The sequence below is a fragment of the Scyliorhinus canicula genome, chromosome 13 (genome assembly GCF_902713615.1).
Source record: "Scyliorhinus canicula chromosome 13, sScyCan1.1, whole genome shotgun sequence".
Classification (NCBI taxonomy): domain Eukaryota; kingdom Metazoa; phylum Chordata; class Chondrichthyes; order Carcharhiniformes; family Scyliorhinidae; genus Scyliorhinus; species Scyliorhinus canicula.
In genome coordinates this window covers 158,589,530-158,615,956 of record NC_052158.1, presented here as the reverse complement: position 1 = coordinate 158,615,956, position 26,427 = coordinate 158,589,530, and the positions used below count along the sequence as shown (strand labels likewise).

The following is a 26,427-nucleotide window of genomic DNA, read 5'->3' as shown; positions in this document are numbered from 1 at the left end:
TTACAAGTAGGCTTCAAATGAAGTTACTGTGAAAAGCCCCTAATCGCCACTATTAGGGAGGCTGGTATGGGAATTGAACCGTGCTGCTGGCCTGGCTTGGTCTGCTTTAAAGGCCAGCGATTTAGCCCAGTGTGCTAACCCAGCCGCTCTTAATGCTGCTGTATATGCGATGAACAATGCCATCGGGGGCCCAAATGACACGGGAAAGGATACATTTCAAGTTTGATGGTTAAAATTCAGATGTTCTGGTGGAAATCAAAAAGCAGAACCTCAAAGATCGCAATCGCTGGCTGTTCCCCAGTCCCGTACACGAAAGAGCAAAAGATGAACGGTATGAGTAAAGTTAACAGATAACTGCACAAACCAAGGTCTTCTGGTAAATGTCTGGAGCAGGTAGGGCCTTAAATCTGTTGGACCTGAACTGTGCCGAGACTAGTGCCCTATAGGTAGGTAAGGTTTTGAACACATGTACCAGGGTTGCTGGCACCAGAAGTGAAATTATAAACAGGCATTCAAATGAAGGAGGAAATATTCGAAAATTACCCCAAATCTAGGCATGGTTGGAGTGAATTTAATACATTAATGGAGTCTGGTCAATAAATTGAGTAACCTATCAGTGCATGTTGCTCTATTAGGTGATGATATATTCGCTGCATCAGAGGCCTGTTTCAAGAAGGTTAGATAAAGAACTCAATATTCCTTCTTGCAATGTATCTTAGCAAGGGTCGATATAGCAAGTCAATAGCAAAGAGCGACATAGGCTCAGAAGGTATAGAATCTGGAGTAGAGTTGAGGCATCCAAAAGGAAGACCCTGATGGGAGTTCCGTACAGGCCCCTTAACGGTGGTCAGGATGCGAGGCAAAACTTAATAAGGAGATAGAAAGGCAAGTTTACAGTAATCATGAGGACGGTAATATGCAGTTGGAGAGGAAATCAGATGGGTAGGGGATCCCAAGAAAAGGAATTTGTAGAATGTCTACGAGATACATTGTTTCTGGAGTAGCCTATGGCAGAGCCTTCTACGGAACAGGCACTACTGAATTTGGTGATGTATAATGAAGCAGATATTACTACGGAACTTAAGGTGAAAATGAGAAAATCAAAATCAAAATCGCCTATTGTCACAAGTAGGTTTCAAAAGAAGTTACTGTTGAAAGACCCTAGTCGCCACATTCCAGCGCCTGTCTGGGGAGGCTGGTATGGGAATTGAACCACGCTGCTGGCCTGCCTTGGTCTGCTTTCAAAGCCAGCTACTTAACTCTGTGCTAAACCAACCCACATTGAAGAAGGTGAAGAAGCCCTTCCAGGCGAGTGACCACAATATGAATTCAGTCTGAAGTTTGAGAGGGAGATGCTGGAATCAGATGTAATGGCTTTACAACTGAATAAAGTAATTGGAAAGACATGAGGGAGGAGTTGACCAGAGGTGATTGGAAGGGGAAGACAGTTGAACAGCAATGGCAGGAGCTTTTGGTGGTTATTTGGAATATAGAACAGAAATTTATCCCATGGAGGAGGAAACATAGATTGGATTAGATTTGTTCATTGTCACGTGTACAGAGGGACAGTGAAAAGTATTTTTCTGCCAGCAGCTCAAACAGATAATTTAATACATGAAAATGAATTAAACTAGCAAGAAAATACATAATAGTGTAACACAAGGTACGTAATGTAAATCCATAGACACCAGCATCGAATGAAGCATACAGGAGTGCAGTATTAATCAGGTCAGTCCATAAGAGCGTCGAAGTTAAAGCCAGTCTCACTTTTCAAAGAGAACTAAGGGACTGCTGTGTGCTCTGCTTCAGGGAGACATGGCTTACTCCAGCTTCGCCAGACTGTACCCTACAACCAGAGGGCTTCTCAATCCACCGAATGGACCGTACGGTGGCCTCAGGAAAAGCTAGCGGAGGTGGGGTCGGCCTCCTAATGAACACCTCCTGGTGCCCAGATGTAGTAACACTAGCGAGTTTCTGCTTCCCTAACCTAGAATACCTGACAATAAAATGCCGCACCTACAACCTTCCGTGGGAGTTCAGCTCCGTTATCCTGACGGCAGTTACATCCCACCCCAAGCGAACGTGACAATCGTACTGGATAAAATATTCACCACCACAAATAGTCTTGAAACAAAACATCCCGAGACCTTGTTCATTGTAGCTGGGGACTTCAATCAGTCCGAGCTCAAGTGCATACTGCCAAGTTACCATCAACACGTCACCTGTTCCACCAGAGGCCCAAACATCTTGTACCACTGAAACACACATATCAAACATGCCGACCGCTCTATCGCCCACCCACACTTTCGTACATCTGACCTCAAGGCTGTGCTCCTGATCCCGGCTTATAAGCAAAAACTGAAGCGGGAGGATCCGTCAAAGAAAGTTGTAAATTGTTAGTCTGAGGAATTGAATGATCTCCTATGGGACTGCTTAGAGTCAGGGGACTGGTCAGTATTTAAAAACTCTGCAACCAGCTGAACGAGTACAGCACTACAGTAACGGACTTCATTAGTAAGTGTGTAGAAGACGGTGTGCCAAAGAAGCAGATTCGTGTATTTCCCAAACGGAGACCCTGGATGAACAGGGATATACACTGCTTGCTGAAGTCTAGATCTGAGGTGTTCAAGTCAGGTGACCCTGACCTATACAAGAAAGCCAGATGTGATCTAAAGAAATCCATCAAAGATACCAAAAGGCAGTATTAGACCAAGCTCGAGTCCCAGGCTAGCCAAAGAGACCCCCGCCATCTATGGCAAGGTCTGCATGACATACCGGCTTCAATGCACCCCTCCCTGATGAGCTCAAGGCATTCTATGCACGCTTTGAGCACGAGGTCAACGAGAGCAAGCCCTCCACCCCAGAAGCCTTGGATGAACTTGTATCTGAGATCACCATTGCAGACATCAGAGCAGCCTTCACGAATGTTAACCCACGGAAATCCACTGGCCCGGATGGGTAATCAGACGAGCACTCAGGTCTTGTACGGATCAGCTGGCGGGAGTATTCACAGACATCTTAAACCTTTCTTTACAACAATCTGAGGTCCCTATCTGCTTCAGGAAGACGACCATCATCCCTGTACCAAAAAAGAAACCAAGCAGCGTACCTTAATGACTATCGTCCAGTGGCTCTGACATCCATCATCATGAAGTGCTACGAAAGGTTAGTCATGGCACAAATCAACTCCAGCCTCCCAGATTGCCTTGATCCACAACAGTTCCCCTACTGCTGCAACTGGTCCACAGCAGACGCCATCTCCATGGCCCTGCACTCTGCCCTGGAACACCTAGATAACAAAGACACCTAACTCAGACTCCTATTTAATCGACTGCACCTCTGCCTTCAACACCATCATTCCTACGAAACTCATCTCCAAACCCGGTGGCATTGGCCTGGGCTCCTCCCTCTGTGACTGGATCCTGAACTATCTAACCCACAGGCCACAATCAATAAGGATAGGCAACAACACCTCCTCCATGATCATCCTCAACACCGGTGCCCCGCAAGGCTGTGACCTCAGCCCCTGACTATATTCCTTATACAACTATGAATGTGTGCCCAAATTCCGTTCCAACTCGATTTTCTAATTTGCTGATCAAATCATCGTAGTGGGTCGGATCTCAGACAATGACGAAACAGAGTACAGGAATGAGACCGAGAATCCGGTGAACTAGTACGACCAGAATAATCTCTCCCTCAATTTCAACAAAACGAAGGAGATTGTCATCGGCCTCAGAAACCATAGTGGAGAACATGCCCATGTCTATATCAATGGAAACGAAGTAGAAAGGGTCAAGAGCTTCAGGATTTTAGGTCCACAGATCACCAACAACCTGTCTTGGTCCCCCATGCTGACACTATAGTTAAGAAAGCCCACCATCGACTCTAATTTCTCAGAAGACTAAGGAAATTTGACATGTCAGCTACGACTCTCACCAACTTCTACAGATACACCAAAGATTCTTTCTGGTTGTATCACAGCTTCGTATGGATCCGCCTCGGCCCAAGACCGCAGGAAACGACAATAGGTTGTGAATGTAGATCAATCAATCACGCAAACCTGCCTCCCACCCATTGGCTCTGACTACAATTCCCACTGCCTCGGAAAGGCAGCCAGCATAATTAAGGACCCCATGCACCCCGGACATACCCTCTTCCACCTTCTTCAGTCAGGAAAAATATACCAAAATTTGAGGTCACGTATCAACCGACTCAAGAACAACTTCTTCCCGACTGCCATTAGACGTTTGAATTGACCTACCTCGTATTAAGTTGATCTTTTCTCTACACCTTGCTATAACTGTAACAATATATTCTGCAATCTCTCCTTCCTTCCCTATATACGGCATGCATTGTTTGTGCAACATGTAAGAAACAATAATTTTTACTGTATAATAATACAAGTGACAATAATAAACCAAATCAAATCAAAGAATGTCGTTTCGGAGTCTGGTAACAGCGGGGAGGAAGCTGTTTTTGAATCTGCTCATGCGTGTTCTCAGACTTTTGTATCTGCAAGGAGATGACAAGACAATTGTAGCCACCTAAGATGGACACTGGGCTACAAAATGGAGAACTGCTAAGGCTGCAGGGAGAAAACAGTCTTAGCAAGGACAAGCAGTTTGCAGAAGGCTAATTAGCATTCTGCACGTACAGAAACCAGTTTGTGGCCAGGTGCAGAATCTCAGCCAAAGGTGTAAATGGCAACAACGATTTACATAGTAATGAGGTGATCCAGATCCAGGCCCACACAATAGAAACATTTAGGTATGAATGGATACTTTTGAGTAGACGCCCAGACGAAACGGCACCATAGTATCCATCACAAAGAACCATAGAAACCGCCCCACCCATCGAGAAGCGACCCTCAGATTGGGGGGTTTGTAAAATATCGATTGGGAGAAGGCCCAATCGATACATGGCAGGTAGAGAACCGCCCCGAAGAGGCACGGACTTTGGGGGACCTATAAAAGACCGTACATGGTTCAGTCTGTTGTTTTTGGCTCCGGCTCTCTGCTGTTTTCATCGCTTTGCTGATACATCGCATCCTGACTCCAGTTCCATCACCAGCCGTTGAGCCACCAGCCATCGAACTGTAAGTGTCAGCACAACGATCGCTACGTGATCCAGACTTTGCTAGACCCTGACGATTTTAAGACCCTGAGAGTTGCAGACCAAGAACGGGACGAAGGCCTCGCTCCCTGACCTTGCCTGTTCCTGTCTAGATAAGTACTTTAGTCATTTAGTTTAGAAGTAACTTAGTCTCTTTAGCGTATGCATATGTATTTATTATATTTGTTATAATAAATATCAATCGTTTGAACTTACTAATCGGTGTACAGATTTATTACTTTGAACCTGACCTTGATGTACTTGTGTGGTGTCTAAATACGGCACCTGGCGACTCCTGAGCAGAATTACATACACAGAGCCGTAGTAGTGTTAAGCACACGGCCTTTAAACGGAGGCGTGTTAATACACTCCAATAAAACGCGTAACACTCAAGTAAAACGTGCAACACAATCATGGTTGACAAGGGAAGTCAAGGTCAGCATAAAGGCAAAAGAAAAAACATACAAGGCGGCGAGGATTAACGGAAAGCCAGAGGATTCAGAAGCCTTTACAAACGAGCAGAAGAGGAGATAGGGTGGAGGTGTGGGGTTGGGTGCTCTTTCCAAGAGCCGGTGCAGACTCGATGGGCCGAATGGCCTCCTTCTGCACTGTAAATTCTACGAAGAGACAACTGAAAAACCAAGGAAGAGTGATGATGAAATATGAGTGCCGGCTAGTGAATAATATAAAATAAGATAGCAAGAAGTTTTTTCTATATATAAAAGGCAAGACCGGGGCAAGAATAGACATTGGACCACTGGAAAATGAGACTGGAGAGGCAGTAATAGGGAAGAAAGAATGGCAGAGGGACTGAATATTACTTTCGCATCAGTCTTCACAGTGGAAGGCACCAGTGGCATAACAGAACTTCAACAGAGTCAAGAGATAGAGGTGAGTGCAGTGGTCATCACTAAGGAGCAGCTTCTGGCTAAACTGAAAGATTTGAAGGTGGAGAAATCACACTGGCCACATGTACTATATACAAAATGTCTGCAAGAGATAGCTGAGGAGATTGTGGGCAAATTGGAGGTGATCTTTCCATAATCACTGGAGGCAGTGAGGGTTCCAGAGGACTGTAAAATGGCTAATGTTACATCTCTGTTTAAAAGGGAGGGTGGCAGAAGACGAGAATTATAGGCCAGTGAGCCTGACTTCGGCTGTAGGTAAGATTTTAGAGTCTATCTTTAAGGATGAGATTGTGGAGCACTTAGAAGTGCATGGTAAACGAGGACAGAGTCAGCACGGATCAGTTAAGGGGAGTTCCTGTCTGACATATCTGTTAGAATTGTTGGAGGAGGGAACGAGGAAGGAACACAGAGGGTGTGGGTGTGATCTATTTAAATTTCCAGAACGACTTTGACAAGGTGTCATGCAGGAGGCTACAAAATAAGGTGAGAGCCCACCATGTTAGTGGGAAAGTATTGCCCTAGTTAGAGTATTGGCTGACTGGCAGAATGCAGAGGGGCGAGAAAAGAGCCCTTTTCAGGATGGCAGCTGGTAAATAACGCGGTTCCGCAGTGGAACTGCAGCTGTTTATTATGTCCATTGATGATTAGGAAGATGGAACTGAGGACATTGTTGCTACGTTTGTAGATAATACAAACATATATAGAGAGATAGGGAGTGTTGAAGAATCAGGGGATATAGAAGGGCCTGGACGGGTGAGGAGAGGAGGCAACAACGTGGCAGATGGAATACAATGTGGAAATGTGTGAGGTAGTATAGGTAGACTAGAGGCATAGACTACTTTCTAAATTGGGAATGGCTTCGGAAATCAGAAGCACAGAGAACTTAGCAGTTCCAGTTCAGGATTGTCTTCAGGTTCAGTTGGCAGTTTGAAAGGCACGTTCAATGTTTGCATTCATATCAAGAGGGCGAGAATCTAAGAGCAGTGATATACTGTTGAGGCTCTATAGGAACAAAGAGCAAATCAAATTACACCACAGGGCCAGGCCCTTTCGCCATCCAACCTGCGCGGACCATGCTATCCGTCCATAACTATCTACACTTCCGGGGACCGTATCCCGCTCTTCCCATCATTTTCATGTATTTGTCAAGACACCTCTGAAAGGTTACTATAATGCCTACTTACACCACCTCCTCTGGAAGGGTGTTTCTGTCACCCAGTACCCTCTGTGTAAAAAACATTCCTCGCACATCTCCTCTAATCTTTGCCCCACAAACATTAAAACTATGTCTGTTTGTAATTGCTTTTTCCACCCTGGGAAAAACTTTCTGACTACCCACTCTGTCCATGCTCCTCATAATTTTGAAGACTTCTATCAGGTCGCCCCTCAACCTCCGTGATCCCTATGAGAATACAGTAAGTTTATCCAACCGCTCCTTATTACTCATTCCCTCCATACCAGGCATAAACCTCGTAAACCTCCTCTGTACCCTTTCCAAAGCCTCCACGTTCTTCTGGTTGTATTGCGACCAGAATTGAATATAATGTTCCAAGTTTCAACTAAGTAAGGTTCTATACAGCTGCAGCATGATGTGCCATTTTTCTGTTCAGTGCCCCGGCCGATGAAGATATGCATTCTGTATGTCTTCTTAACTACCTTCTCAACCTGCGTTGTCACATTCAGTGACCTGTATATCTGTGCAACCCAGATCCCTCTACCTGTCAATACTCTTAGAGTTCTCCCATTTGCTTAGTATTTCCCACCTCTATTAGATATTCCAAAATGCATTACATCATTGCCGCAGAAGGCTGTGGAGGCCAAGTCACCAAGTGTCTTTAAGGCACAGATAAATATGTTCCTAATTGAAAAATGTATTTCGGGTAATGGGGAAAATGCAGGGAGATGGTGATGAGAAACATATCAGCCATGATTGAATGGCAGAGTAATCACGATGGGCCTACTTCTGCACCTATGTCTTATGGTCTTTCAATATTCAGGGAAGTAACATGCAAGTGAACAGGAGGTAACTGCTGAAGTATTGAATTATTGAGTGGGCGGCAAGGTAGCACAGTGGGTAGCACTGGGTTGGATTACTATCTGTGCGGATTCTGCACATTCTCCCTGTGTCCGCCTGGGGTTTCCTCCGGGTGCTCCGGTTTCCTCCCACAAGTCCCAAAAGATGTGACCTTAGGTTATTTGTACATTCTGAATTATCCCTCTATGTACTCGGACAGGCGCCAGAAAGTGGTGACTAGGGGCTTATCACAGTAACGACTTTGCAGTGTTAATATAAGCCTAATTGCGACAATAAGATTATTATTAATAAACCATTGGATCACAGGAATGAGGAAATTTAATTGAGGGATGAAAGACGAGTCTAATTACTTAAAAGAGGGATTACAAGAGAGATATTACGCTACTGGTATGAACTACATAGGCGACAAAATATTGGGATGTGAGAGAGGGTGCTCAATTGTACGAAACTAGATTAAATGTGCAGGAGTTACAGATTAGTCGCAATGGCCAATATAGTATTATCCTAATTTTCGCTGGTAAATTAACAGTGTAAAGTACAAGGAGGAAGTGGAATTGCTGTAAAGTAGACTGGTGAATATTGTTGTTCAACGTGTTTCCAGTTTAACGGTGAAGGAAGGAATACTGAAATAACGACCAGAGAATGGAGTTCTGGCCTGGATCATGTTTGACCGGGTGTATTTTGAGAAAAGTAACCTCAGCATCGTCAAGAATACAACAGTTATGGAAAAGGGGAGACTGAATCAAAAATAAAAACACTTAATTAGTGGAAACCTTACTTCAGTCAGTTGAGAATGAAAATAACTAGATCGGCGGTCATCAAAATAGTAGCTAAATTCGGACAATAATTGGGCTCCCAGCTGGAACAGTACTTCCTGTCTATTTACTTTGTTCCCAATTTGCAATGTTATTTTATTACCTTGGACCTTCACATAATCGGGATGTGGCTTTAAGCAGGAGACTCAAAGTTGAAGCAGCCTGCTTGCCATTTCACTGTGTTGCCAGGTTTTCTGTTTTGTGAAGGGGCAGCCAGACTCCTCGGCACAGAGTTTATCGTGGAAGCAGTCTTGGTGCGAGTCGGGTGAACTAGTAATCATTCGGTTTGATGTGGACAGTGCTCTGCTTGGCAACGGCCTGTGATTCGCTGCTGCATGATGCTTTCTCTGATAAATTTGCAGAAGCATGTAAGCATTCAGAATGCCTCTGGAAAGAAATGAAGACAGAATGAGAAACATGCAGCGACGGATGGAAATAAACCATTTAAAGTGGTTATTCAGGCTGTGAATTCTGCTGATAGAGGAAGTCAGTAACCGATAATTCCATGAGGCAGCCTGTGTTACAGACGGTAAAAAATGCAAAAACGTTCAACATGACCTGACTTTTGGGGGTGCACATTTTAAATAAGCAACTCGCAAATGTCTATTGGAATGAAAACCTATTTGCCTTTAGCATCTGGAAGGGATCTTGCACTAGAAACATTTCACACACGCATCGAAATAACGCCGGCTTGAGACCTCATTTAGCAAATTGGATGAATATAGTTGGTAGTATTAATCAATAACAGCTGCAGCTATGGTTGATACGGTCTCTAAAGTGCCGACTGCTGGCTGCAAATAAGCTGATTTTGAAATTCATACTTCACTGATTATGGAGCCTCGAATTGCAGGCGCACTTCTTTCAGCTCCACATGAAAACCACGACCCACTGTTTCCTGCCGGTGATCCACCCCCGGATCACTATTTCTCCCATATCCACTTGCACTGACACATTCCACTGGCCCAATTGTTACTCGTAATTTTTAAAAAACAATACCCATTTTTATATTGCTTCACGTGCGAGTCGCTGGCTAGGCCTGCATTCATTCTCCACTTCTGACTGCCCTTGAGAAGGTTGCAGTGAGCCAATTTCTTCCACTTTATATCTATGGGCTACTGCCAAAAATGATGGAACCGTGAATTCAAATGGTTTCCACGAGTACGTTGCCCTGTGACATCCTGAACGCTCCTGGAACGAGCTGGCTTGAAGTATATCAGGACTAGTGGCATCGATGTAGAAATCATTCTTTGTGCCTAAATATGCTGGCAACAATTTCCAAGCACCACTGTCATAGTGCGGTGCCTTGAATTGATCCTACATCCGTTCATATGGGAGTGCCAATTCAGATGGTAAGTACATTTCCTTCCTCAAACGGCATTTGTGGACCATTAGACGCCCCACACAATCTGAGAGCATCAATATCTCGTCTGCTGCTGCCTATTTTTTTAATGAAAACAAAATTCTGAAACTGTTGATGTGGGATTTGAACTCACTTTTTCAAGATTTTTAGTCCAGGTATCTTTGTATCTTGCTGAGGGTTATAAATTATCAAATTATCGGTGTAGTTGGATTGGCCAAGGTAAATTGCCCCTTAATTTGAAAAAACATGGATACTCTAAATTAAAAAATAAATAAATACATTATCCAATTCTGCATTGGCAGTCAAATTAACAGCACCAGAAATTAGAGTTATCTATCTATCTATCTATCTATCTATCTATCTATCTATCTATCTATCTATCTATCTATCTATCTATCTATCTATCTATCTATCTATCTATCTATCTATCTATCTATCTATCTATCTATCTATCTATCTATCTATCTATCTATCTAGCTATTCCATGGAAGGCATTTTCATAAAGTTTTATTTTACCTTATGGGACAACGGACTGGAGCACATTTTAGGTCGTCAGAGTGACTGTCTGCATCCTTCTCGCTGGGCAATGAGATCCATCACAGAGTCGTTGCGACTGATTTGATCCTTCATTGTACTCTCAAGATAATGGTTATTTCTGTCGCGGAAGTAACTTTAAGTTAATCCAAGAAAATAGCAGGCTTTTATCACATTGAGTATTATTAAATCCACTCCGCAGATAGTTTCTACGCTTGAAGTCTGTTTTGAAATCTGTCGGCAATCTCGAAGTCATGTAACCCCTCCTACTCCAATGACTTTAATGCTGCTTTGCCTAAAGTGTTCGTAATTTCTGTTACTGATGTAACCGACAGAAATCATTGACAGGCCTGAATTAAAAAAATTCCTTCCGCTGAATAAAGAGAACCTCTGTTTGATCAGCGTCACATGTCCATTTTACCGAATTGAGCTACAGATTGTCCACTGAACCATTAATCAGGCTCTCCTCCTGTTCACTCTAATAGTCGCCGAGAAATGAAGTCCTTGGGGATATTGCTGCTAAGTCTGCAAGTTTCAATGGGTAAGCATATCTCTATTTCTGGAAAGAGTGCATTATTTCGGAATATTTAGCTTCATTTCAATCTCGCACAGAATCCATTGTCATATTTTAAATTATGCCCATTTGTTGATTATTTTCAATCTGTCCAAAATGTGTATGGTGTTAATGGTGATCATTTGCAAATTATCCGTTCCGAATTGCCGAGGAAGATCCGGATAGGGAGATGCCTATCACAATTTAACGATAAATGATTCTTCAATATGAGGCGTCGACCGTTTCTTATTCTGTGCACTGATAATGAAAATTATTGCCAGAAATTCTTCCACTGCGTTGGAATTAAATCGATATCTGGTTTAATTGTATGGCAATTCATACCTTATACATACATGACTTCCGATGGACCTACATTCAGTTGCCTGAGCTGGTCGAAAGTTAACTAATTCGATTTAGTAATTACAAGTTTAACTACTATCTATAAGAAGAGGTTAATCATGTATCCCGAGGTTTTGATGTATTTTTGATGGACAGAATGAATTTAGGTTCGAAGGGACAATCTTAATGCGAGTGATCCACTGTTATGTTACTGTGATTCCATGATTTGGGACGGAATGATTGATTGAATATCGCAAATTCGCAAGGAAACAGAAGTAATATGAGTGAAATTATTTCTTTGGAACATTGCAGCCGGTTTCCAGTTTCAATTTTGCGGTTTGTATGGGATCCCAATTTGGAAATATAGTTGAACGTCTATTCATCCCCACTGTCACCAACAGACAGGAAAATTGAAAAGCATGAGGAATTAGAACCCGATGGGCATGATAGACTAAGGGAGAGGTTTTCCGTTGTGGCTCCTTTCTGTATTAATCCGGATAATGAAGCTTCAGTTAATTTAAGTAATTTGAATCAATAATTTTGCCGAACGTTTGGGGACATTTCAGAGATTTGTCACCTGAAAATTGATGCTAGGTTTTTCTCCCTGCGTTTCATCATTCTGAGACCAGAGTTTAGTGGTCACCGTTAAGCCTTCAAAATCTGAAAGCCGCTGTAGTCTAGTACTTCAGAATTTCACCATGTGTCTAATATATCTGAAAAGAATCATGTCAAGAGTGTAATATCTCCGCAGACCTGCAATCTCTCTCGCAAACACTGTTGCAGCAAACTTTGACATTATTCTGCAACAAGATGCTGTAACACCCTACATCAAATATGGTTTGTATATATATATATATATGTGCAATGGCATCTAGAACATTCCCTCACCCTGTCTAAGTCAGATTTACGTCAACCGATTCTACTTATTTTGCCTTGTGCTTATGAAATCTGTCGGTGTACGTTAACTGAGGGCGGGCTGCCAACCGGCCTTAAATCGAGTCCATTTAAAGTGGTCGGAACGTCGAGTGAATTGGGGATGTCGGTTTAGTGCTGACGGTTTTAGTCTATGAAGTAAAATATTGGCAGGTCTCAACCGTCGTTTGACCTAATTTCTTGATATTCTAGTGGCGAGTGGCCGCTACATTTTGTCCAGTTGTAACATTTTGCGTCTGATCTTCAACTTGTGCAAGTGTTAAATAAATGGGGCTGTTTAGCACAGGGCTAAATCGTTGGGTTTGAAAGCAGACCAAGCAGGACAACAGCATGGTTCGAATCCTGTAACAGCCTCCCCGAACAGGCGCTGGAATGTGGCGACTAGGGGCTTTTCACAGTAACTTCATTTGAAGCCTACTCGTGACAATAAGCGATTTTCATTTGTTTTCACAGGCAGGCGCAGTATTGGGCGGGGAGGGAGGAGGTGGGGTGCGCTGGGCGGCTCGGACCGGCAAGAAAAAGGGAAAGTAGTCGAATGTGGACATTGAAGTAGCCTAAAATACGTAATATGAGGTCTGTGCTCCACAGTAGATCTGATTATAGAATATAATATTTGAGAAGACACCACAGGGTTTCACATTCAATACGGTCAGACGCATTACATAGTAGACTATGCCTATATTTTACAAATTTGCAAGTAGTTTAATATTGCGCTCAACACAAATAATCCAGACGTAGTGGCGGTTAAATTCAATTTGAGCGACCCGGATAAATTGTTGGTCCACGGTCATTGGTCAGTGAAATTGGAATATAAATCGGGAAGAATAGAATGACGTTCCCAATTTGTTACTGAGGCAAATGTTACTCCGTATGGGATGGAATCTCAAACCCTATCAGCTAATATTCCAGTGTTAATATAAGCCTACTGGTGACAATAAAGATTATTATTACTATCTTATATTATCTCAATATGCCCACCTCTTTGACTAAAAGTACTTGTCCACTCCTGAAATATCTTGTTACGAAGCATAATGTTATTTTCTGTCGTTACACTCCAAAGAATGAGTTTTAAATCGTTTACTTCCCGATAGCAATGCAATTGCGTTTGCTACTCCTTGGTTCCCGTCCTGGAACCCACTAATATTTATTACCATAATTTGATGAAGGATCACAATGCCGGGACTGGCAGATGTGGCAAGTAGAATATGTTTCTTAGCACAATGACAGTTCGCCCAAATGAATGAAACAACAATAATTTCATCCAGATCTCACCGAATGCAACTTGATGTTCGAATTCTCTTACCCGTCAGTGGGATGCAGACCTTTCACTCGGCTCTCAGTAAGGCAATTGAACCACTGGAGCAGCTCAAAATTCTGCGAGATTACCAGGTGTAACTACGAGTTGCTAGGACAGTGCACCATTCACTGGTATGTCCATTGGTAGATAGATTTTCACACAATACAATCGGTAAGTAACAGCAATAAATACGCGTTTCTTACAGGGCGCACAATCAGCTCATCCTTGATAATGAGAAAATCGGAAGTGATATTGAACCTCGACGTAATTCACTATCTCCTGTTATACTCGACCGTGGAAGTTAAAATTGACTCTAACTGCATGAGAAAATCTTTAGAATTTTTGAAGTTAATTCCGCAGACAGCAAATCCAAAATTGACTTATTCATAGTTTAAATCCAGCCTGGGTTGTTTTCCACAACATCGGTGATGTAATGACGGGGATTACATTATTGTCCTTTAACTGGTAGAGCAGCAAATAAAATGAAATGAAATGAAATGAAAATCGCTTATTGTCACGAGTAGGCTTCAATTAAGTTACTGTGAAAAGCCCCTAGTCGCCACATTCCGGCTCCTGTCCGGGGATGATGGTACGGGAATCGAACCTCGCTGCTGGCCTGCCTTGGTCTGCTTTCAAAGCCAGCGATTTAGCCCAGTGAACTAAACCAGCCCCTAACTAGATGGGAACAATCTAAATCATGAGGACGGAATATCAGTTTGAAAGAGAAGTAAAGGGACAGTCAATACACTATCACACAAAGTCCAGCTAGATGTACCTTTGGGAATATTACTATTTTATCTTTGGAAAGCATAATTGGAATATTAGTTGTTTAATTAGATTGTGTAAAAAAAGTCAGAGTTCACAAAATTGCTAAGATTGGGAGCCAGACGGTATTGGCTCAGAAAATACATTAAATTCTCAAGTAGAGTTACTGAAACTAAAATTGTGGCTATTTCTCCCAGTTGGTTCAGTGCACTGAGTGGAGACCTTCTGGGGATGAATTTCTTCAAATGCAGCGTTCCTTTCAATTATTTAGTTTCACTAACCAAACTCTTTAAATTTTTATAACTGATGAAATCCATTTTTTGTATTTTAGTTGCAACATTTGGAACATCTTTGCAACCTTCCGCTCAACATGCTACAGTTGAAATCGTGAATGAGAAAGGTAAACTATTTCTGCATTTAGAATGAAACAACTGTAAAATATTAAATACCGAACTGGAATGATCCCTTGCATTCATTTAAAATAGTTGCTTACATCAGTGCTTCTCAAAGTGTGGTACGCGTACCGGCACCGGTACGCGAGCCATTGTCTGCCGGTACTTGGACTGTTTCCAGAAAAGAAAGAGACAGTAATCCTGGATTGGGAAAAAAACTGACAGTACGCCACATCAGGTAGTTTGAGATGCACTGGCTTACATGATATAAACCATGCATCTTGCTCTCTGAACAGACACAAGGTTGATTTTCTGAGATTCTGCTCTGAGACTGCAAGATAGCTATCCACTCTGGACATTTAGTAGCATGGCCAAAAACCAGCTTAATATTAAATGAATGATGAGTTTTCGCTCATTTAAAACTAGTTACGACCATGGCTATATGACAAACAGCCACTTTTCGTAGCCTCTTGGAACCTATGCTCTAGTTACATTTCAGTGGATGCCTGTAGCAGGTACTCGAGATCCGTGGCTCTCTGAGGGAGACCTTTGGATGTGCATTTATAGAGCAGCTTCTCGTGCGCAAAATGATTATGGATACTTAACACACTAAGCAGGATACATGACAAAAGGTTATAGAAACAGAGAATCATAGCGCAGAAGGAGGCCATCCAGTCCATCGAATATCCACCGACTCTCTGAAAGAGCAACTCACTGAGTGCCACTGCACCACCCCATCCCCATAACTCCAGCTAATCTTTGAACATGAAGGGGAAATATTACATGGCCAATCCACTTAACTTGCCTATCTTTTGACGGTGAATTTACACACTTCAGTGTGCGAGTGAAGAATATAATTTAAATTGTAATACATCGGGAAGTATGGAAAATACAAAATGATCTGAGTGTCCCTGTACATTCATCAATAAAAGTGAAGAGGCAGGTACAGCTATGAATTAGGAAGGCAAATAAGATGTTGCCCTTCCTTGCAAGACGATTTGAGTTCAGAACTAGGAATGTCTTACTGTAGTTATGCAGGGCCTTTGGTGAGACAAACCTTGGAGTATTGAGTGACTTCACTTTTATGAAAGAAAGAAAAACAAAGAGAAAACTAAGACATAAACAAAGACAGATAATTATTAATATTTACATACACATATTTCCCCTCCCACTGTGGCCGTGATTCCCCCTTTGGCAGACATGCCTGAACTGCACTCCCAGTCTGGCTCGAGCAGGTTCTTCTTTTCATGAGCCCTTGGGCTCAGCCCCTGCAGCTTTGTCATTCATCCCTCGCAATCCTTTGTGAACCTTCGCCCTCTCCCCTTACTGCACCCCCACTCTCCTTCCCTTCCCCCTTCCATTTCCTATATGTTCCGTTGCTTGTTCGTGTCTCCCCACCCTCACCTCTCCTTCCTTGATCTTCTGCTTTACTTTTACAAACAGTTCTTGGAACAAGTTGGTGAAAAATTTGCACGTCCTGTAGAAGCCCTCTTCCAACCCCCGGATTGCAGCTTTTATCTTCTCCAGCTAGAGGATTTCTGACAGGTCTGGCAGCCAGTCTGCGGTTTTGCTGGTGCTGCCTCTCATCAGCTGAGTAGGATTATTTGCGGGTGATTTAGGGAGGCAAAGACTAGGGCGTTGCTCCCACCCATAATGGGTTCTGGCTCCTCTAAGATCCCGAAGACCTCATTTGGGTATGGCTCCACCCTCACCTCATTGGAGATTGCCTCAAAGAAGGTCGTCCACCCGACAAGTCTGGGGCAGGAGCAGAACATGTGAGTGTGCTTCGCCTGGATTCCTTGGCACTGTTCGCATTTGTCCTCCAGCTCCGGTAAAACCTGCTCATATGGGTTCTGGTTAGGTATGCTCTGTGCAACATCTTCAGATGCATAAATCTCAGCCCTGACCATTTGGAGTTAGTGTTTATGTAGTGCTCCGACTTGGAGTCCGCCTCACCCCCCCCCCCCCCCATTCCTGTATCTGGCTTTTCCTCCCATTCTTCCCTTTTCTCATATTGGGAAGAGTACCTCCACCAAACGTCGTCCATACATGCCCCACAGTTCCCCTCCCCTTGGCCGCCTGCGTGCAACAGTTCCTCAACTAGCGAATGACCTGGTATCTGAATTATGTTGTTGTATCCACAGGACAAGGTTTTTGAGCTGTAGTAATCTTACTTTATTTCGTTTTGGTTGTCGCGGGAACCTCTACATGAGTACTTCCAGGGTCGCTATTCTGTTATCTGCTGACATATCTCTGTCAGTGTCTCCTCGTCCTGTCTCCATCTTTTGAAGGTGACGTCCATAAACCTGTGGTTGTTACAGATTGGAGGTATAGTGGACATTTCATGCGGTCGAAGCGCTGTCTTATCTGATACCACGCTTGAGTGCGGCTCCTGTTAGCGGGCGTCTGGAGTACTTCATCGGAGCGAACGTGAGTCCGGCTCAGAAGGATGCTCCTCGTCAGGAAATCTCCTCCTCACCCATTTCAATCCGGGTCCCTTTACTCTTTCTGCTCTGGCCGCACAGTTATAGAACTGGAGGTTTCGGAGGGCCAGGAGTCTCATGATTTTTCTACTTTGCAGGACCATATTTTGGATCTACTGATTCTCTCCACCCGCGACTGCCCCCCCCCCCCCCCCCCCCCCCCCACCCCCCGGCAGGTATAGAAACGGCAAGATTAGTTTAACCACCATGTTGAATAAGATTTGGGGATGTTGATCGGGAGAGATCTGAACAGATGAGGATCCTGTGCAGTATGTTTATTTTGATCGTCTTCACTCTTCCTGAGATGGAGATTGGGAGTGTACCCCAATTTTGCAGGTCCCTTTTGACTTCCTCCACCAGATTCGTAAAGTTCCTTTTGTGGATCCATGTCCAGTTGTGGGCTATTTGGATCCCCAAGTAGCAGAATTTTGTTTGGGCTTGTTTCAACGATAGTCCCTACATCTCTGTCCCTCCACCTTACGGGTTCATCAGGAAGATTTCTCTTTTGTTCAGGTTGTTTTTGGATCCTGAAAAGGCTCCAAACCGCTTTAGGACCTTCATGATGCCTTCAATGCCAGTGTGGGGATTGAGATGTCGCGCACCGGGACATCTGCATAGAGTGAAACTCTATGTTCTCTGTCCCCATTCTGGATATTTCTCCAGCACTTCACCATTCTGAGGGAAATTGCTACTAACTCAATTGCCAGAGCTAAGAGCAGCAGCGATAATGGCATCATCGCCTTGTTTCTCTGTGGAGCTAGTCTTGTTAGTCTGTATGCCCTCCATGGAAGCACGGTACAATAATTCCATTCAGGAGATGGACCCTGGCTCAAGTCCAAACTGTTCTAGTACCTCTATGAGGTACATCCACTCGCCTGTCAAAGGCCTTTTCTGCTGGCAGGGAGATCAGCACGTCTGGTGTTCCCTCCCCGAATGGCGTAATTATCACGTTCAGCAGGCACCTGCTGTTCTATATTAGCTGCCTGACCTTGATAAAGCCTGTCGAATCTTCCACAACCATGTCTGGTACATAGCTCTGCAGCTGCTTAGCTAGGGATTTTGCCAGGAATTTTGCATTTACATTGAGTAGCGAGATGGGTCTGCGGGACTTGCACTCAGCCAAGTCTTTGTCCTTCTGGGGTGTCTGTGATATTGAGGCTTGTGGTAGGTTTTGCAGCAGGGAACCCCTTTGCAGTGAGTTTGCAAACATCTCCCACAGGTGCAGGGCCAATGATGCCGCGATGGTTTTGTAAAATTCTGACAGGAATCCTTCTGGCCCCGGCGTGTTCCCCACCTGCATTAAGTTAAGACTCCCCATGACCTCTCCCATTTCTAATGATGCTAACAGGACCCGTCTCCCACCTTCTCTCACAGTCGGGGTGACCCGTCCGTCAAGGAACTGCGTCATCCCCGAGTTCTCCTCGGGAGCCTTGGCGTTGTACAGCCCCAATGGGAGGTCTCAAAGTCCTCGTTGATCTTTTCTAGCAGAGCGCCAAGCCTGCTGCTGCTGTCCATAACTTGCACTATTTCCCTTGTGACTGCCTGCCTTCTCAGCTGGTGAACAAGCAGGCAGCTGGCTCTGATTCCATGTTTGTAAAAGGTGCTGCACTGCTGGTGCATTGCCTCCCTCTTGCAGCGCAGGTCAAAGTCCATTTGGGATTTCTTGGTCTCCACCAGTAGCTTTAAAGTCGGGGTTGTGGACTACCGCCGGTCCACCTCCAATGTGGAGTTGATCAGTGGCTGCGTAGCTACAATCTCTGTCCTACCATTATGGACCTTGCATGCAAAACATTCTCCATTCTGTTTGTTGGTAAATTACCCATTTTGGCTTGTGATATCCTCTCAACAATAATCATCTTTATGGTCAGAAGTCAACTTACATTAACACTGCAATAAAGTTCCTGTGAAAAGCCCCTAGTCGCCGCATTCTGGTGCCTGTTCAGGTCCACTGAGGGAGAATACAGAATGTCCAAATTACCTAACAGCACATCTTTTGGGACTTGTGGGAGAAACCAGAGCACCCGGAGGAAACCATGCGGACACACGAGGACATGCTGACTCTGCAGAGGCAGTGACCCAAGCCAGGAATAAAACCTGGAATCCTGGTCCTGTGACACAATAGTGTTAACCACTGTGCTGCCATTCTGTTCTTGCAGACTGCCTCAACGGTAAGGAGGGCTGCATCCAGCCTCCATTGTGGGCGTTGGGCCTGGCATTTCTCCAACCTCACATCCATACAATGTGGAGAATGGTCGGAGATTATGATTGCAGAGTACTCCACTTCTGATACCCCGGAAGCACCACTCTCCCCATTATAGAGAAGTCAATCCTGGTTTAGATATTCTGTACCTGAGAGAATAAGGAAAACTCCTTTCCCTTGGATGGGTGAACGGCCATGGGTTCACTGTCCCCATCTGTTCCATGAATATTCCTCGTTCTTTCGTCATGTTTGATTTCCCACGCTCAATTTGGGGTTTGATCTGTCTGTCCACGTGATGAGTCGGTGTGTGTCTATGCCGCGGATTTCTGCAATGGTTTTCTTCATAAATTCTACATCATCCCAGTTGGGAGTGTACCCATTAACAAAGACCACTGGTTCCTCTTCCATGACACCACAAACCATGGCATACCTTTTGTGCTTCTGCTCAGCACACTGCCATCACGGAAATCCATGATTGTCTACTTCTCTCATTATTTTGCAGCTATGTCGTCTTTTCCGAGACCATTTCAGGAGTATGAATAGTTTATCGATTTACAGGCTGTCCAGATCCCTCTTCATTTTCTACACACTGGCTCTATCAGATCTGCTCTCAGCCTTCTTTTTTCAAAACAAAACTGTCCACGTTCTTCCTTTCATCTTTATATCTGAAAATCCTCACCTCAGAACCATTTGAGTATTTTCTGCAATGTTTCCACATCCTTCCTGAAGAGTGGCACCTGGAACGAGATGCAATTCTCTAAATTGGAACCTAATCCTTGACGACTAAAAGTTCAAGCTAACCAGCCAACCCTTGTACTCAAAAGTATCCTGAACAAATGCAATGTTGGATGTCTGTCATTGCGTGGACATGTCCAAATGGCCGCACAGAAACTGCATAATGACAGCAATAATGCATTTAGGGCTTATGCAACTGGAGCTCATTTTATTTTTTGCATGAGATCGATTTGTACGATATCGACCACCCCTTGCGATTTGCCGTTTCGAGATTCAGAGGACACGTTGCTGTTGTTCTCGGAATTCCAGCGCAAGGTGCCGTAATTGTTGGCTATTCAACGCAAGGTATGAACACATTTGGTAAGGTGCTGGTAACCCTCACAATATCTGATCACTGCAGGGTGACAACAAGCCTTCTCAAAAATGGCCAGGAAATCCATGTCACAATACTTGAATATATAGATAGATAGATAGAACAGTAAATCACAGAACAGGCCCTGCGCCCCTCGATGTTGTGCCGAGAATTGTCCGAAACCAAGATCAAGCTATTCCACTCCCTGTCATTCTGTTGTGCTCCATGTGCCTATCCAATAACCACTTGAAAGTTTCTAAAGTTTCCGACTCCACTATCACAGCAGGAAGTCCATTCCACACCCGAACCACTCTCTGAGTAAAGAACCTACCTCGTACATCCCTCCTATATCTCCCACCCTGAACCTTATAGTTATGTCCCCTTGTAACAGCTACATCCACCCGAGGAAATAGCCTCTGACCGTCCACTCTATCTCTCCCCCTATTCATCTTATAAACCTCTATTAAGTCGCCTCTCATCCTCCTCCGCTCCGAAGAGAAAAGCCCTAGCTCCCTCAACCTTTCCTCATAAGGCCTATCCTGCAAAACAGGCAGCATCCTGGTATATCTCCTTTGCACCATTTCCAGTGCTTCCACATCCGTCCTATAATGTGGTGACCAGAACTGCACACAATACTCCAACTATGGTCTCACCAGGGTCATGTACAGTTGCAGCATAACCCTCTTATACTCAAGCCCCCTGTTAATAAACGCGAACACACTATAAGCCTTCGTCACGGCTCTATCCACTTGAGTGGCAACCTTGAGAGATCTGTGGACATGAACCCCAAGATCACTCTGTTCCTCCATATTCCTAAGAACCCTGCTGTTGACCCTGTAATCCACATTCAAATGTTTTCTACCAAAGTGAATCACCTTGCACTTATCAGGGTTAAACTCCATCTGCCATTTTTCGGCCCAGCTCTGCATCCTATCAATGTCTCTTTGCAGCATACAACAGCCCTCCACCTCATCCACTACTCCACCAATCTTGGTGCCATCAGCAAATTTACTGACCCACCCTTCAGCCCCCTCCTCCAAGTCACTGATAAAAATCACAAATAGCAGAGAACCCAGCACTGGTCCCTGTGGTACACCGCTGGTAACTGGTCTCCAGTCTGAAAAATTTCCATCCACCACCACCCTCTGTCTTCTATGTGATAGCCAGTTACTTATCCAATTGGCCAAATTTCCCTCTATCCCACACCTCCTTACTTTCTTCATGAGCCAACCATGGGGAACCTTATCAAACGCCTTACTAAAATCCATGTATACGACATCAACTGCTCTACCTTCAACGACACAGTTACCTCCTCAAAAAATTCAATCAAATTTGTGAGGCAAGACTTACCCTTCACAAATCCGTGTTGACTATCCCGGATTAAGCTGCATCTTTCCAAATGGTCATAAATTCTATCCTTCAGGAACTTTTCCATTACCTTACCGAACACCGAAGTAAGACTAACTGGCCTATAATTACCAGGGTCATTCCTATTCCCTTTATTGAACAGAGGAACAGCATTTACCACTCTACAGTCCTCTGGGACTATCCCAGTGGACAATGAGGACACAAATATCAAAGCCAAAGGCTCTGCAGTCTCATCCCTTGCCTCCCAAAGAATCCTTAGATATATCCCTTCTGGCCCAGGGGGCATGTCGACCCTCAGGTTTTTCAAAATTGCTAATACATCCTTCCTCAGAGCATCTACCTCCTCCAGCCTACCCGCCTGAATCACACTCTCATCCTCATAAACATGGCCCCTCTCCTTGGTGAACACTGAAGAAAAGTATTCATTCAACGCCTCTCCTATTTCTTCTGACTCCATGCACAAGTTGCCACTACTGTCCTTGACTGGTCCTACCCTCACACTGGTCATTCTTTTATTTCTCACATAAGAGTAAAAAGCCTTGGGGTTTTCCTTGATCCGACTCGCCAAGGACTTCTCATGTCCCCCTCCTAGCTCTCCTGAGCCCTTTTTTTCAACTCATTCCTTGCTACCTTGTAACCCTCAAGCGACCCAACTGAACCTTGTTTTCTCATCCTTACATACTCTTCCTTTTTCCTCTTGACAAGCCATTCAACCTCTTTGGTGAACCATGGTTCCGTCACACGGCCATTTCCTCCCTGCCTGACAGGGACATACTTACCAAGGACACGCAGTATTTGTTCCTTGAACAAGCTCCACTTTTCATTTGTGCCTTTCCCTGACAGTTTCTGTTCCCATCTTATGCTCCCTAATTCTTGCCTAATCGCATCTTAATTGCCCCTCCCCCAATTATAAACCTTGCCCTGCCGGATGGTCCGAATCCCTCTCCATTGCAATAGCGAAAGACACCAAATTGTCGTCATTATCTCCAAACTGCTCTCCCACAAACAAATCTAACACTTGGCCCGGTTCATTACCAAGTACCAAATCCAATGTGCCTCCCCCCTCTTGTCGGCCTAACCACATATTGTGTCAGGAAACCCTCCTGCACATACTGTCCTAAAACTGCCCCACCCAAACTGTTCGACCTACAGAGGCTCCAATCATTATTTGGAAAGTTAAAGTCACCCATAACAACTACCCTGAGACCTCCACACCTATCCATAATGTGGTTTGCAATTTCTTCCTCCACATCGGCACAACATCGAGGGCCGAAGGGCCTGTTCTGTGCTGTACTGTTCTAAAAAAAAAAATCTCTATTACGATTTGGGGGCCTTTAGGAAACTCCCAACAATGTGACCGCTCCTTTCCTATTTCTAACTTCGGCCCATATTACCTCAGTACACAGATCACCTTCAAACTGCCTTTCTGCAGCCGTTAATCTTTCCTTGATTAACAATGCTACTCCTCCAGCTCTTTTACCGCCTTCCCTACTCTTACTGAAACATCTATACCCCAGAACTTCCAACAACAATTCCTGTCCCTGTTCTAACCATGTCTCCATAATGGCCACAATATCGTAGTCCTAAGTACCAATCCACGCTCCAAGTTCACCTACCTTATTCCGGAAGCTCCTTGCATTGAAGCAGACACATTTCAACCCACCTTTCTGTCTGCCGTTACACTCCTGCAACCCTGATACCCTCCTCAGTACCTCACTACTCCCAACACTGACTTCTGGACTACAGCCTGTTTTCCCAGCCCCCTGACAAATTAGTTTAAACCCCCACAAAGAGCCGTAGCAAATTTCCCTCCCAGGATATTGTTGCCCCTTTGGTTCAGGTGCAAACAGTGCTGTCTGTACAGGTCCCATCTTCCCCAGAACGTGCTCCAATTATCCAGTACCTGAAATCCTCCGTCCTACACCATCCCTGCAGCCACATGTTTATCTGCACTCTGTCCCTGTTCCTCACCTCACTAGCACGTGGCACCGGCAACAAACCAGAGATGACAACATGCTTTGTTCTGGCTCTCAGCTTCCATCCTAGCTCCCTAAATTCTTGTTTTAAATCCCCGTCCCTTCTCTTACCTATGACGTTGGTACCGATGTGTACCACGACTTGTGACTGTTCCCCCTCCCCCTTAAGGATTCTGAAAACACAGTCAGAGATGTCACGGACCCAGGCACCGTTTGTCTGTACCTCTATTGAGTCTCCAATAACTATTGTTCTCCTGTTCCCCCTCCTTCCCTTCTGAGCCACAGGGACGGACACAGTGCTGGAGATCCGGTCACCGTGGTTTACCCCTGGTAGGTCGTCTCCCTCAGCATTATCCAAAATGGTATAATTGTTACGGAGGGGAATGACCACAGAGGATCCCTACACTGACTGCTTCCTCTCAGCCCCTCTCACCGTCACCCATCTATCTTGATTCTTCGGATATTAAGAGTTTTGAAAGTACTGGTGATCTCTCTGTTATATTGGATTGAGTCCTATCTAATCCCCTTTTATCTTCTTGCTGATAGGCCATGTACAAAATTGCACATCAATTAGGTGGGGTGGTAGAAACCTGCTTCGACATTTATCATAGATTTATCATAGAATTTATAGTGCAGAAAGTGGCCACTCGGCCCATCGAGTCTGCACCGGCTCTTGGAAAGAGCACCCTACCCAAGGTCAACACCTCCACCCTATCCCCATAACCCAGTAACCCCACCCAAAACTAAGGGCAATTTAGGACTCTAAGGGCAATTTACATTGGCCAATCTACCTAACTTGCACATCTTTGGACTGTGGGAGGAAACCGGAGCACCCAGAGGAAACCCATGCACACATGGGGAGGATGTGCAGACTCCACACAGACAGTGACCCAAGCCGGAATCGAACCTGGGACCCTGGAGCTGTGAAGCAATCGTGCTATCCACAATGCTACCGTGCTGCCCCCACTTTAATAAGATCATGGCTGACCTGGTTGTACCCTCAACTCCAAATTTCCATTCATGTTGATAACCTTTCAGCACTAACTTATCAAACGCTATCTCTGCCTTCAAAATGATCATAACACTGCTTCCACTGTTTTTTCAGGAAGAGATGAGAGAAGACAAAACTCACTGAGAGAACAAAAACTCTGCATCTCTGTCTTAAGTGGGGGACTTCTTATTTTTAAGTAGGATCCTTCTTTCTAGATTGTCCCACGAAAACAAACATCTTTTTCACATCCAACTTGTCAAACCACTCGGGATTTTTGCATGTTTCAATTATGTCGGCTCTTACTCGTCAAAATTCCAGTGGATACAAACCTAGCCTGCCCAAAAGACAGCAGGCCCATTCCAGAGAATTCTCTCGTAAGCCACCTCTGACCTGCTTCCAGTGCACTTGAATGGTAAGAGAGGCCACCAATCTTCTGACAACATGATATCAGGAAATGGTAACAATCCTTCAGCAATTTACATTAATTAATAACCCAAATCTTTCAACAGAAAGATTTTCATAACTTCTTTATTCTCGTTTTAAAATGACTGTCAGCCTGCTGGAACCTTTACCACCCCCAGTGCCTCTGTTGTTAAGGAGTCCTCTGCGAATGCCATGAGATCAGTGAAGAAAAAGAGACATGGCCAGTGTGGATCGTACTATTTTCATGCAATTTACAAACTGTCATTCTATTCCGGCACATTTGTAAATAAAACTCATGACAGCGCAACATTATTTTCCATTCAGTGCATGATAATGAAAAATTAAATGAATATTGCTTATTGTCACAAGTAGGCTTCAAATGCAGTTACTGTGAAAAGCCCCTCGTCGCCACATCCTGGCGCCTGTTCAGGGAGGCTGGTACGGGAATTGAACCGTGCTGCTGGCCTTCTCGTTTTGCTTTAAAAGCTAGCAATTTAGCCCTGTGCTAAACCAGCCCCTAATGTAAGGATCCCTGAATATAAAGTAAGGAGTCTAACTGAATGCGGCATATGATTATTGGCATGTGTCAATGGCCATGTTTGAGTTCCTGCTCCAGAATATCTTCCGCTACTGCAAATAGACAAACCAAACGGCTCGTTAAAGAGTCACAGGACTGTGACTCTCATTTCAGTTCAGTTCTGTTGCGCAGCAATTGGAAACAAGCCAATCCCATGGGGAGGCACTTACGTCAACACCTCTATGGTCCATTTCCTAATATCTACGTTGGTCAAGGCACGTTAAAAATAATAAAATAAATTATTTCAAAATCAAATTTTAAGAAAAAATTAGGCTT

At 44.3% G+C, this 26,427-nt stretch overlaps 1 protein-coding gene across 1 annotated transcript in view; it reads left to right on the top strand.

The window, feature by feature from the left end:
* LOC119975672 (deleted in malignant brain tumors 1 protein-like) overlaps window positions 1-26,427 on the top strand; it is a 238,242-nt gene that overhangs the window by 161,149 nt on the left and 50,666 nt on the right. Inside the window, 1 exon segment of the mRNA XM_038815454.1 lies at window positions 14,986-15,054. Coding sequence (XP_038671382.1) covers window positions 14,986-15,054 — 69 coding nt within the window.